This window comes from Octopus bimaculoides, chromosome 1 (assembly GCF_001194135.2).
Source record: "Octopus bimaculoides isolate UCB-OBI-ISO-001 chromosome 1, ASM119413v2, whole genome shotgun sequence".
Taxonomy (NCBI): Eukaryota; Metazoa; Mollusca; class Cephalopoda; order Octopoda; family Octopodidae; genus Octopus; species Octopus bimaculoides.
Window position 1 is genome coordinate 129,188,997 of NC_068981.1, and position 14,570 is coordinate 129,203,566.

Genomic DNA, 14,570 nt, shown 5'->3' on the forward strand with positions numbered 1-14,570 from the left:
TATATATATATATATATATGGTCTCTTACATAACTCACACACATATATATATATAGATATATATAAAGAAAAAGAAACACACACACACATACACACAAATATGCTAGTGGCATGTAAAAAGCACCCAGCACACTGTAAAGGGGTTGGCATTAGGAAGGGATCCACCCATAGAAACCATGCCAAAAGACAGTTGGAGCCTGGACAGCTCTCTGACTGACCAGCTCCTGTCAAACCATCCAACCCATGCCAGCATGGAAAACAGACATTAAACGATGAGGGTGATGGTGATGATAATGATGATGATGGTATGTGTGTGTGTGTGTGTGTGCATGCATTCACCTACACATTCATACATAATACATACATAAGAGATTCCACCTAAGCCTTGTCTTGTAAATGAAATTAGGTAGACAGAAACTGTGTGGAGGCCTCTGCCATGTCACACTGATTCTAACTGAGTATATTACATTAAGAACACAAGTATTTGTGGAATGCTCACCTTCTTACATTATAAGCAACAAATGGGGAGTTTTATTGTTCAAACAACTAGAACATTGTATGTATGTGTTTATTACACAAACACACGTATACAGAATATCTATTATCAAAACAGGTCTCATTTTGTTCAGTGTTTTGTATGTCAAGGAAAGAAGTAGAACAGTAGAAATCATTAAAGATGTGTCTCTTGTAAAAGAAAACCTGTTTTGTCATTAAACTGCTTTCTACTTAAAATATTTCTCTATTTGAAACAGATATGGCTATCTTGTCAAATAGTCATTCTCCCTGTATATCAGAAATGTAAATTGAAACAGGTTCACTAAAGTATTAATGACACCGACTGCTGGATACAAAAGCCATAATTAACAAGCTACAGAGAATCACAGCCATTTTATATTTAAGAGGACCATTTTAGCTATGTTGCATATTAATGGCTATAACAATCCTTCTGCTTCTCCCTTTTCTCATTTTCCATTTGACCCTTGCAATGCTTACCATATTTCATAAATGTGTTATATTGCTGCCTATGTATTCAAGCTGATAAAATTACAATTTCTCTTTATATAATACAAACAAGTTTTTGCTCTTGTTGTTTAGTCCCAATTCAGTCCTACTGCGTGGCATCTTAATCAAGTGTCTTCTATAGCGCTGGACTGACCAAAGGTATCTGAGTAGATTTGGTTGACAGAAACTGAAAAATGCCCATCATATGCATGTGTGTGTGTGTGTGTACATACAGGGGGTGGAGTACTGCCTCCTTGCCTTGACATCACAGGATAGTTGTAAACGAGTGTCATTGTGGTGTCCTTCATTTCCAATCGGCTTTAGAAACATGTTTGGTCATTGGGAAATGTCACCTTATTTGGAAATAGTTGAGAATTGGTGACAAAAAGGGCTTTCTGGCCTTAGAATCTATTTCAATAAATTCTGTCCAACCCAAGCAAATATAGAAAAGTGAAGGTTATGATGCTGATGATGATACTTCTCCCCTACAAATTTGTACTTTGTACTGATGTAAGAAATTATTATTATTCCTATTATAATACTCGACTTTTAAAGTTATAACAAGTATATTCTTCCAGTTAAAAAAGCAATATAATTCTGTACGTATCTCTCTTAACAACTACTCATTAATACCAACAAACTAGTTGATCTTATTTAACTACAACCCAACTTAATCAAATGGAATTGTCACATTGCCCAGAGACAGGTTGAAAATAAGTCACAAACAATTATTGTTTAGTTTGTGTTTGCTTTCTCCAATTAAGAGGGAAATGCCAATTAAATTAATTGAGAATATTTTGCACATGCCATTCAGTACATCATTCCCTAACTCATCTATATTCACACCATTGGTCCATTTGAGTTATTTTCCTTAGGTCTCTTTTATTTTTTTAAGGTTGCTTTACAGTATGAGGGAGTTTTCTTTCCATTGGGTAATTTATTTTTATGTTTGATTATTCTCTTATACTCTTTAGGATAAGTTTCTTTACTGTTATTTAATTTTTTGAAGAACTACATTTATTTGCATATAATATACACACCTTTATTTATGGACTTTGAAATCCTGGAAAAAATATTGCTCATTTATAATCTTCTATAGTGTTAAGAGATATAAAAACAGAAGTATATATTGTAATTGGTGTTTAAAATGCATTGCAAAAGTTCATCATCATTGTCACCATTTAACATTCATGTTCTATACTAGCATGGTGGGTTGGACATTTTGGCATGATCTTATGACTCCAAGGACTGCATTGTGCTCCAGTGTCTGCTTTGACATAGTTTCTATAACTGGATGCCCTTCCTAATGCCAATCACTTAACAATATGTACTGGGTGCTTTTTACCTTCCACCAGCACTAGTGAGGTCACCATACAGCTTATAATTCCATGAACCCTGAGAAAGGGTGGTAGTTTATGCTACAATGGGGAGCAGAACAGGTTTTTTTTCCTATATACAAGGCTATTCAGGCTTTGAAGAGAGGGTGAGAATGAACTATTGGAGCTGGAAAGAGATAAAATAACAATGATAAGGTATCCAGGTGGTCCCTCAAAGAGTGAGGTGAGTGAAAAAAAGTGGAAACAGAAGAACTAGAAGTGTGGGCAGCTGGGGGGGTTGCAAGCATATATGGGAGAGCAAGCGAAGATGGGAATTGGTGAGGGGAGAGGAGGTGGGCAACACCTGTAGAAATTGGGCAGGGTTGGAGGTAGATGTAGTGAATGGTGGATAATGGGTGGGGGATGACCAGTGATGCATGAATTTTAGGAAGTAAGGAGATGCAAAAGAAAGTTGGGGAACAGAGTAGGATAGTAATGGTAATACAGTAGACAGAGGGAGGATGAGTGAGAGCAATGATATATGATTGGACAGGTTGCAGAAATAGGGGAGAGAGAAAGAGGTATAGTGCAAGAGGAGAGTGAGAGACATATTGATAGCAAAGGAGGAAAGATAATTTGATGGTCCAATAGGAGGAGTGTGAGTGAAGAAGACAGTATTAATGAATGAAGAATGGATAACAAGTGAAATGGTTCCCAATTTTAAGAGAAATAAGTGGTATCAAGTGAGAGCTGCAGTGACAGGGATAATGGCTGCTTGGGAAGTTACTTGAGGAGGAGACTAGGTGAAGGGCCCATTTGTGCATTACACATACACAGCGCTTCCAGAACTCAGTTTCATCCAAGTGGGCAGGACTTCTTAAGAATCATGCATTGCCAGTTATCCATGTCCTTTGTCATCTCCTCCATGAGACTCAGGCTCTTAAGGTCAGCCTTCGCCGTTTCATCCCATGCCTTCCTCAGTGTCCGTCTTCCACAAGCTCCACCCACAGTAAATGATTGACACATCTTTATGCAGCTGTCCTCATCTATATGCATCACACGTCTATACTAATGCAATCTTCTTTCTTGCGCACTATATCTGAAACCTGTTTCGATACCTCTTATACACAGTTTTTGTCTCAGCTCATTTGTTTGTTTTTCATTTGTTTGTTTTTCATTTCTTTCCAGTCTTCTCAAGTCCTCAGTATTCAAGGCCCATGTCTCACTATTACACAGCATTGTAGTTCTAGCATAAACATCATACAATCTGCCCTTTACTGTAAGGGGAAAAAAATATTTGTTGTTAACAGCAGTAGTAGCTTCCTGAACTTTCTCCAACCTGTTCTTTCTCTGGCATTATACTTTCAGAGCAAACACCTCTTTCGATAATTACATCTCCTAGGTAACAAAAGCTATCAACTACTTCTAGTGAGTCCTCCAGGCAAGTCTGTGATTCCACTATATCTCGTGTATCCATAGCTTACTTTGAATACAGCATATGGAATCTTTGCCCACTCATTTTCTGCATATTGAGCAAGGCACTGGTGTGGCTATGTGGTAAGAAGCTTTCTTCCCAACCACATGATTCTGTGTTCAGTCCCACTGTGTGGCATTTTGGGCAAGTGTCTTTTACTGTAGCCTCAGGCTGACCAAAGTCTTGTGAGTGGATTTGGTAGACAGAAACTGAAAGAAGCCCCATCGTGTGTGTGTGTGTGTGGCTTTGTTTGTCCCCCATCACTACTTAACAACCAATGTTGGTATGTTTATGATCCCATAACTTGGTGGTTCAGCAAGAGACCATAGAATAAGTACCAGGCTTTAAAAAAAGATCATAAGTACTGAGGTTAATACATTCAACTAAAAATCCTTCACGGCAGTGCCCCAGCATGGCCCCAGTCTCATGGCTGAAACAAGTAAAAGATAAACGACCATTTCCCACCTTTGGGTTTTAATGGTGTTGATTGTAAAAGTATACCTGTTGTACAGTCAATTGTGTAAACAAAAATACAGTCACACCTGCACCTATAACACATTTGAAAATTGGGAAAAATACTTCCACCAAAATATTGGGTCATCCCATAAATAATACAGTTTTTTCAATTGCATGAACTAAAATTCAGAGTGGGACAAGATAAACTACCTGCATCAACTTGCTATAAAAGCAGGTAGTAATTTTACCTTGTCCTTATTCTTAGTGCAAGTTTTGAAGAGTGCAGTTCAGTTTTAACAGTTATTTTTTCAAAGCTATTATGGAAGTGACAAAGAAGCATATTTGGCATATTTTGCTTTATGAATTCAATAAAGGCAACAATGCAACAGAAAGTGCGAAGAATATTAATGCAGTATATGGGGATCGGAAAATAAGCATAAGCCAGTGTCAACGGTGGTTCCAGAAAGTCCAAGCTGGAAACTACAGCCTAGAAGACGAGCCTTGTCCTGAAAGATCTGCAGAGCTCAATGAGGACGTACTGCAAACTCTGGTGGAACAAAATCCTATCGTAACTGGTGAGGAATTAGCAGAGAAGCTTGGACTTGGTCATTCAACTATTCATTGACACCTGCACTAAAACAAAACGTGTTCTTCCATCAGTGATATGGTTGTTTATTTTTAGAATGACATTGTAAGATAGGTGTGAGAAGTCAAATTTGCCCAGTTTGCACCTAAAACAGGTGGAATATTTTGGGGGTGGATAAGGCCAGTTTAAATGCTAAGGGGTTAGTAAATGTTTTTTTTTGCTAACAAGTGACTTCAAGCCAGTCTTTCTTTGTCCAACTTTTTGTAATCTCAGCAAAAGTCTAGATGATTCTGTCGGTTCTTCTGTTTTGGCTTTTTTTTTTTTTTTTGTCACTGAATGTATTTCAACTAGATTACAGTCTTTCTGTAATTAATGCATTATTAACTAAATACTTCAATTTATATTGCTTGTAGCTGTGTTTTTATGACACTGCAATAAATAGAGATGCAACACAAGGCTAATCATATAAAAGTACAACCAAAACAATGCTTCCTGGGACCATATTTGCAGATACATTTAGCTGATTTGCTATTATCTTGAGCATGTGTCCATTATCAATGTACAGCAACAATTTACAATTTAAGCCTTTTTTTTTTCAGATGACTGTTCCATACGTTGACATATTTCATCATTCATGTATAATACATAAGATAAATTAACTTTGTTGTTGCTTGCAAATTATTAGATAATTAGATTTTATACAAAATATATATTGGTTTCAAATTATGGCACAAAGCCAGCAATTTGGGGGAAAGGATAAATCAGTTACATCAACCCCATTACTCAACTGCTACTTATTATATTGAACACAAAAGGATGAAAGGCATTTGAACCTCAGCGGCATTTGAATTCAGAACATAAAGGTGGATAAAATGCCACTAAGCATTTTACCTGGTGTGTTAACAATTCTGCCAGTTTGCCACCTTGGGTTTTATACAAAATATATATTAACAACAGAAGCAGTATTAATACCAAATGGCAGTCTTTATATCCTACAAAATGTGGATATATTATGAGAACACCAGTTGCTGTGGTATGTGCCTTGAGAGATCTTCTCATATAGACATATGGTGTTAAGAGTGCAGTATTGTAGCAGATGAGAACCATCTGGTATGGGCCCCAAAACAGTCAGATCACATGATTTCAGTGTACTGCACTTCCTCAGTGGCAGGTGTCCAGTCCCACATACCAGTGAAATCTTACAGCAAATGATATGTAGAATAACAGTGACCTTTCAGTCGCTGATGTTGCAAATAACCAGCAGGCTTATTAAAAAATGAATATTAGTAATGGAAGCAATTTATATAGTGAATGGCAATCTCTATATCCTACTAAATATGGATATATAAAACACCAAATATTGCAGTATTCACCTTGATAGGTCCTCTCATATAGATATATGGTACTAAGAACACTGATATATATTGTAACATGCCATTAGCATTCATTTCTATATCAAAATATATTTAGGAAAATATTAAATTTGACCAGGACTATGCATATGTACACACACACACACACACATGAGAATGATCATTGGCTGTTGGTAATCACTTCTGTCAACAATCTCTTGCTAATCCAGTTGCTACAGGTTTTCCATGCCAAAAACAATACATTCAGCTTCCAGTAGCTAGTTCCATGTCACTGCATCCTATCTAGGTTAACTGTGCTGATCACAATCTTGTGGTCTGTGTAATCTACCAACCAAAACTTACAATACTCTATCTAGATATGATTTGGATCACCCTGTACAGTTTGCCTATGTCCACTTTGGCATCTTTCAAGAAATCCAATTGTTACCTGACAGATATTTAGAACTTCTTGAGTAGGTTTGTGAAGTTTTTACATTCACTTTTCCATTGGATATCTCTACACAATCTCAGCATGAATCTAAAATGCTATTCCATTCTCCATCAAGCACTAATAAATGGAACATTCCTAAAAAGACCCTAGATGCCTGGAAGTCATCATTTGGGGCATAAATAACCACCAATTCATCACTGGTGTTCACATTCAGAACCACTAACTTGCCATTTGGATCCAGGAAGATTGTTTTTACCTTGAGACTGAGATCTTCCCCAAACATCATCCCTCTTGATTTGAACTAGCTAAAAAATGCATACACCTTGTAGCTGTTGAGAAAGGGCATGAGTAACTGCATGCAGGAAATCCTGAGCTTGCTGATGACATTACATCTAAATCCACTGTTTTTCAGCAAACAAAACTAATATGATATTGTATTAGTAATTTCATATTATATCTTACTGTTCAACATGAAATGAACATCTATCAAGCTTAGGATAAAGTACATATGAAAACAGAAAATTATCTTGAGTAAGTACTGAATTGTTTTAGTTAGAATTAAATACTGTTTATTTCAGGTAAGTTGGGAGAATAAAACTATTCTAAGTTAAATAAACAATGGCCAGGAAAATACTTTGACTGGATTTCTAAATATAGTCTTAATCACTGATGCAATTAACTTTGATTGGTATGTCAACAAAGTAGTGTAAGTAAATTATGTGAGTCCAGAGACTGAAAGTAACAATTCAATTGCCAGTGGAGCTCTTAATGTGCTCTTTTTAGTTTGTCAAGTGCAACTGATAAATGAAGAAAACCATATTGCTATATCGCTTAGTCTAAGCATTAAAGTTTATGAGAGTGAGTAGAACTGTAATTTTTTATTGAAAATAAAACTTTAAAAATGTATCAGTTAATAAACCACATTTATTTAGAAGCTGGATAGGATTTCAAAAACAAAAAAATGTGTTCTGCTCCTTATATTTTCACTTTGAAAGCTTAATGGCATCTAGTTTACCTGTTTTAGATTTTAGTCTTTCATTTAGCAGACCTCAAAAAAGAAATGCAATGAATTGAAAAAAAATTTGCTATGTCACATCTAACCAGAATCGTCTTTTGAATAAATTAGTATCGTATTCATTTGGAAATGTCTGTCACATTTGATTAATTTTGTTTTTGAATGTGGAATAGCCTTCCCTTCTATCAAACTGACATGAATAGAATAATAAAATGGTGATGAATTTTGGTTTTATTTATCTAAGAAAAATGAAGTAAGTCAAATAGTCTGGCTTGAAGTTTATTACAAAAATGTTTCTATAGGAAAATGACATGAATCATGACACATTTGCTATTTAATAAGTAGCAGTTCTTCATCCAAGCTTGTGTGGTGAGCTTAGATGTATGGCATAGCCAACAGTAAGTTTACAGCAAATGAAATCTACTGCCTGCTTTTTGCTATTGATTGGAATGTCTTTCTTTACAGCTTTGATGATTTTGCTGTATTTTACAAATTTTCCCTAATTTTAAAGTAAGACAGCCATTTAGAAAAAAATCAATTATATTCTTTGGTTCTTAAGAAGCTTTATAGATTTAACTGATTATTCATAAAATGTGGAATTGCTAATAAAAATTTTAACTAATTTTTCTCTTCATTATTAATCATTGTCCTTAAATTGTTCTAGATTGGAGTGTGTGTGTGTGTGTGTGTGTGTGTGTGTGTGAGAGAGAGAGGGGTAAAAAGTTTGCTTCCCAGCCACATTCAGGTTTAGTCTTATTGTGTGGCACCTTGGACAATTGACTTTTATTGCAGCCTTGGGCTGACCAAAGCCTTGTGAGTGAAATGGTAACAATTTGGGATAAAAGGATTAATGGGCCTAAAATCAAATTGAAAACCAAAGAATTAAGCCAATAATGGAGTTAAAGGGCAAGTGATTTAAGAAAGGAAATCATAGTCCAATAACAATAATATTTGAACTAGTATGAAAAGGTACTATGTTACAATAAAAATATTACAATTTAAAAGATCCAGTAAAAGAATTTCCAATAAAAATTAAAGTGAGTAGTAATTAATCAAGGTCCAACATCAATTATTCCTTAATAACCATTACTTTAGGGGAAAAGTAGACAAAATAACTGTGAACATGCAGAGATGGTAGATGAATATAATTCCCCTGCCTGCTACCCCCCACATCAATTCTAAGGTTATTGGAATTTTACCAAAGACTTACTTATTTGTGTGAGGAACTTAATGATTCATTAGGCTTGTTTATTAGACTATGTTTCTGCTGTAGGGTCTCTAATGCTGCTAATGAACAAAAATTGCACTCACTTCCACCACCCTTGTTTGGAAAAGCTGTTGTAACAACTCCTTTGGATACCTCATAGTCTATTTTTTTTATTGTGTGTGTGAGAGAGAGAGAGAGAGAGAGAGTGAGTATGTGCATGCATATATTTATATATATGCATGTGTTATATGTGTATATATGTGCCTATATGTGTATGTGTGTATATTATAATATATATTATGTTTTATGCAGGAACTGGAGTTAATAGAAGATAACTGGCAAGAAGAAGTAAAAGACTTACTAAAAAGTATAGATCACCTCCAACGTGAAAATAAACAGTATCATAATTTAAGAGAAACATTGAAAGAACAGCAGAAGTTGGCCGTAGCAGAGGCTCTGGCAGCATCCAAAAGTAATTTTAATATTTCTCCCTTGTTCCATTTTCTCTTTTCTTTTTTTTCTTACTCTTTTTGTTGTCTTTTTTTTTCTGTCTTGATGTATTTGTTAGCTTTACATGTAAACATATGTTTTGCAATATATGTATGTGATCTCTTAATTAAAAGACATTATTGCTGTCTTTTTTAATATTATCATTTAACCAGTAGTTCTTTGCTCCTGAGAACTTCAGCAATAGCTTTGTCATTGCACTTGACATCAGCAATGATTGTCAACCGTTTTGCATGAAAACCTCCTAATTAAGTTACTTTCTTGTACTCTTCATCTGTATATAATTTTTGCTTTTCTTTTTTAAACCCCAAGATACTTATCAGACCACAGTATTGCAGCATGTGCTGATAGAATCTCACTGTGGTCCTCAATCTATCATCTTTGATGTATCTCAAGGTTCAGTAATGTCCTCCACACACACTCTGCTGTCTGCACATTAATGACTTGCTTGCTTTCACCTAAACAAGATAAACTCCTATACAGATAACATTCTTCACTTGTCCTTAACCTTCCACATGGAACCCAAACATCTCATGCCAGACATTCACTGATTTTACAATCAAAGACATTAAGAACATCTTCATCTTTCAAAGGGAACATGACAGCCTAGTCTCTTTCAAAAGCACAGATGCAATCACTGCTCTCGTTGTGACCTAAAATACATACTTTTGACAAAACTGTATTACAAAAACTGTAAACCTTTTCTGGGATCACAAAGTCAGCACTGATTTGAGGTGGTGTTAACCATGTACACAGTTCATTTGAGGGATCTTGTCTTGCAGGTTCTTGGTGACCTCACCAGTTTTGGTGCCATGAAAAAAAGGACCCAGTACATTTCTGTGAAGCGGTTAGTATTAGGGATGGCATACTAAAGCAGATATTGCAGCTTGGTGCAGCCCTCTGGCTCATATGATCATGTCAAACCCCTCTTAGTTGATGAAGTATCATCAGCACAAGCTGAGTGTGACATTCCCCCAAGTTCTTGGAGTTTATTCCAGGTCATTCAAGTGGTATGAGGTCTTGCATTGTCTTTCTGCAGAAGATCTTGCTTTCTGTTTACCAATGCCACACAATGACATACATTTGCTCCAGAGGTTTGGAGTACAGATTAGCATTGATGGTTCAGAGTACAGATTGAGATTGATGGTTGGCATCACTGAATTATCTCCTAATAATTCCAACAGACACGGAGCATCACCTTGCCTTCAAAACACCCATGTTTGACAACAGGTTCTGGAACTTGGCTCTTGCTTAACCACTGCTTGTGCACGTTAGGATTGCAAAAAAAAATATCCCTTACAGATTATTATTATTTGTTCCAATCCATGGCTCACTTCCTGCACTCATGACACTTCGTCAACCAAGTGAAGGTAGAAGCTTCAGTGAAGGATTTCTTTGACCCAAAGGAAAAGAACTGGTATCAAGTATGGGATCAAAGAACTGGCAGAAAGGTGGCTTCAGATGGTGTAACACAATGGCCTCTACTTTGAACGTTTGGCTGCTTTTGTTGTAACTTGATGAATAAAGCAAATAAGTTATTAAAATATTATCAGGTTGAGTAAAAAGTAAGCAACATTTTGAACCATGAAGAAATTGTACTGGATTTTTGCAGTTTTGTAGTTTTTAAACATTTTTTTAAAATTGTCTGATAATACAGACATAGACTTGCCTAAATGCATCAATAGATTAACATTGATATTTTTTCACCGTTGTTACAGTCATCTGAAATGGAACTGTCAAAGCACAATATTTGAGCAATTTTGCTATTCAATTTCAAAAAAGGACATAAAGCAGCTGAAACTGCTCGCGACATCAACAAAACATTTGGTGAAGAAATGACCAGTGAGTGGTCAGCTCAAAAATGGTTTTGGTTTAAACTATTTCACAGTGGAGACCTGAGCCTTGAAGGTCATGAGTGTAGTGGATGCCCATCTATCATCGATGACAGTCAATTAAAGACCGTATTTGAGAAAGATCCACGTAGACCCACTTGAGAACTGGCAAAAGAACTTCAAATTAGCCAGAAAACTGCCTGCAACCATTTGCATGTGATCAGAAAATCAAAAAAGCTCAACAAATGGGTACCACACAATTTGAAAGAAAATCAGAAAATGCACAGATATGAAATTTGTTTGTTGCTTCTTCTCCATAACCAGACCAATCCATTTCTCGACTGTATTGTAATGTGATGAAAAGTGAATTCTGTACAATAATAAAAAAACATTCTTTGCAGTGGTTGAACCAAAATGAAGCACCAAAAACCTTCCCTAAACCTGATCTCTTTAAAAAGAAGGTTATGATGACTGTTTGGTGATGTACTGCTGGACTCATCCACTATGACTTCTTAAAATATGGAAGAACTATTACTGCAAAAACATATTGCCATGAAATTGCCAAAATGAATGGAAAAAAACTGCTACTCCTCCATCCCAGACTGGTCAATAGAAGAGGACCGATCATTCTTCATGACAATGCTCAACCACACATTTCACTAATACACTCCAGAAGTTGAGGGAACTTGGCTACGAAGTTCTTCCCCACTCTGTTTATTCCCCAGACCTTTCACCTACCGACTACCACTTTTTCAAGCACCTTGATGGTTTCCTGCAAGAGAAGGATTTCAAAAATCAAACTGATGCTGAAAGTGAATTCAAAGAGTACATCAGCTCCAGAACTCCAGATTTTTGTTACCAGAATAAACAAACTTATAACTTGTTGGCAAAAATGTGTTGACTGTAATGATACTTACTTTGATGAATAAAATTTCTGCATGGTTGAAATATATTGTGATGAATTTCATATTCCAAAACGTTGCTTACTTTTTACTCAGCCTGATATTAAACTTTTGACTCAACGCAATATTATTAACAGTGGTATTCCATAATACATTAGTTTCCAGGACCCATTTTAAAATAATGATTTCAGCTATCCATTGAATCCTTGAAGACCACTAAAGACTTGAATTCTTGTAAAATATCTAGGACTACTTAGCTTGTCTGGGCCCAAACTTAGCTCTGAATGAAATAATGAAATGTTTGTCCATTTCATTGTGCTTATGTCACTTACAATGCTTAGTTTTATCAACTCATCCTATCAATTTACATTTAAGTGGACTCTCTTCCCTGACAGGATATAGCTATTAGTCTGACCTTTTATTGACTTAACCAACTGTAATGTTAACTCATCAAGGATGTTGAATTGGCAAATATAATAAAGCTCTAGTCCAAAATTAAATGCTTCAACATATTTAGCTTCAGATCCTGAACTTATGGACCAGAAAAGGGATCATGGCTGCTTGACCTGTTAGAAATAATACTCAAATATATCATCATTATCATTTAATGTCCCCCTTCAATGCTAGCATGGGTGGAATGGTTTCACAAGAGCCAATCAGGCAGAAGCCTGCACCAGACCTCTGTGACTGTTTTGGCAGGATTTTAACAGCTGGATGCCCTTCCTAACACCAACCACTCAGTAGAGTGGATATTAGATTTAAAAAAAAGGATAAATTAAATACAATGAAAAAAATAGATGAGATGGTCATTGCTGGAATACTCTTGATCATATGTTGTTTTCAGTTAAGGTGGTTAAACAACATTCCTTCAGGTTCAGTTGATTTGTCTATATATACTTCCTATAATAATTGGCTTTGAGGCTGAGTTTGAAACCTTAATAACTAAATAAATAACTGAATAAGAAACTTTTTGAAAAAGATTTATAGATTTCATGTTACAATTTTATTTAATAAATAGAAATTATTCATATCTAAAGTTTGCTTCACAAAATCATTAGAACATTGAACAAAATACTGCTTGCTATTAAATTATGGGCCTCTACATTCTGAGTTGAAATTCTGCCTTTCATCTTTTCATGCTTGATGAAGTAAAGTACAAATCATGTACAAATTCGATGTATACTCCTATAATGCAACCTAGATATGAATGGCAGAATTGTTAGCAGCATCTCTTCCAGTTTCATGTGCTGAGTTCAAATTCTGCTGAGGTTGACTTTATCATTCATTCTTTCACAATCAATAAAACAAGTATCTTTCAAACCCTGAGGTCAATGAAATTGACTTACCTCCTCCCCACAAATTTCAGGCCTTATGCCTATTGTAGAAGGACTTTTATCTAAAATCTAATTTTTTTTTGTCTTAATATGTTACCCACAAATAAGCAGGGAATTATTTCTAGTCCATCCATAACTGAAAAACTAAAAGGAGACATGTTTTGTTGCAAAATAACTCATGCATAAGCTCATTAACATTGGATTTACATTATCATTACATTTAGTTGTTATTCAAATAACTACTCATCACCATCATCATCCATAGTAATTATTGGCATTGCTAAACTCTGAACTGATGCTGAATTATACATAGTTTATAATTGTTATGGACAAAATGTCTTGTAGACGTTATGATCATATTCATTTTATTTTTCATTTTCATATTCATGGCTGTGTGGTAAGAAATTGCTTCCCCACTGTGTGACACCTTGGGCAAGTGTCTTCTGCTATAGCCTCAGGCTAACCAAAGCCTTATAAGTGGATTTGGTAGGTGGAAACTGAAAGAAGCCTATTGTATACATATAGTGTGTGTGTGTGTCTCAGTAGTTCAGCAAAAGAAATCGAAAGAATAAGTACCAGACTTAAAAAGAAAGTAAGTACTGGAGTTGATTAGTTTGACTAAAATTCCTCAGAACAGTGGCCCAGCATGGCTGCAGTCTAATGACTGAAGCAAGTAAGAAATAAAAGAAAGATTATAATACATTTATCTCCTCGTTTTGATGCTTCATACATAGATTGTTCTGTGATCATATTAAATACATTTCTAATCACCACAGTCATTAACACATACCTAAAGCTATTAAATTTGTCTGGTTTTTTTTAAAGCCATAGTTTTAAAAAAATTGACCATCCCCATTTTCACTCTATTACAAAAATTTGGTGCAGACAATTATTGAAAGAGCATGATAGATCACTAGCCACTAAACCTTTTTCGATTTTCTCTCCCTGTTTATTTCTGCGTTCCTTTCTGTCAAAGAGCGTAGGCTCAAAACGTAAAAAACTTTCTCACTTCCTGAGCGTTAAACTAATATATCTGTTTGTTGTTTACACACCCATCTTCATCTTTTTTTTTTTTTTTTTTTTGTAAATTCTCATTATTGAAAGAGCTAACTGACTGATTACCACCGAAAAGACAG

The 14,570-nt window shown here is 35.4% G+C and overlaps 1 protein-coding gene across 3 annotated transcripts in view; it reads left to right on the forward strand.

Annotated features, from left to right (window-relative positions):
* LOC106878142 (RILP-like protein 1) overlaps window positions 1-14,570 on the forward strand; it is a 117,735-nt gene that overhangs the window by 38,433 nt on the left and 64,732 nt on the right. For all 3 annotated transcript variants that reach the window (XM_014927276.2, XM_014927266.2, XM_014927285.2), the window contains exon 2: window positions 9,172-9,331. In XM_014927276.2, the coding sequence (XP_014782762.1) occupies window positions 9,172-9,331 (160 nt within the window). The remainder of the gene's footprint in view (window positions 1-9,171; window positions 9,332-14,570) is intronic.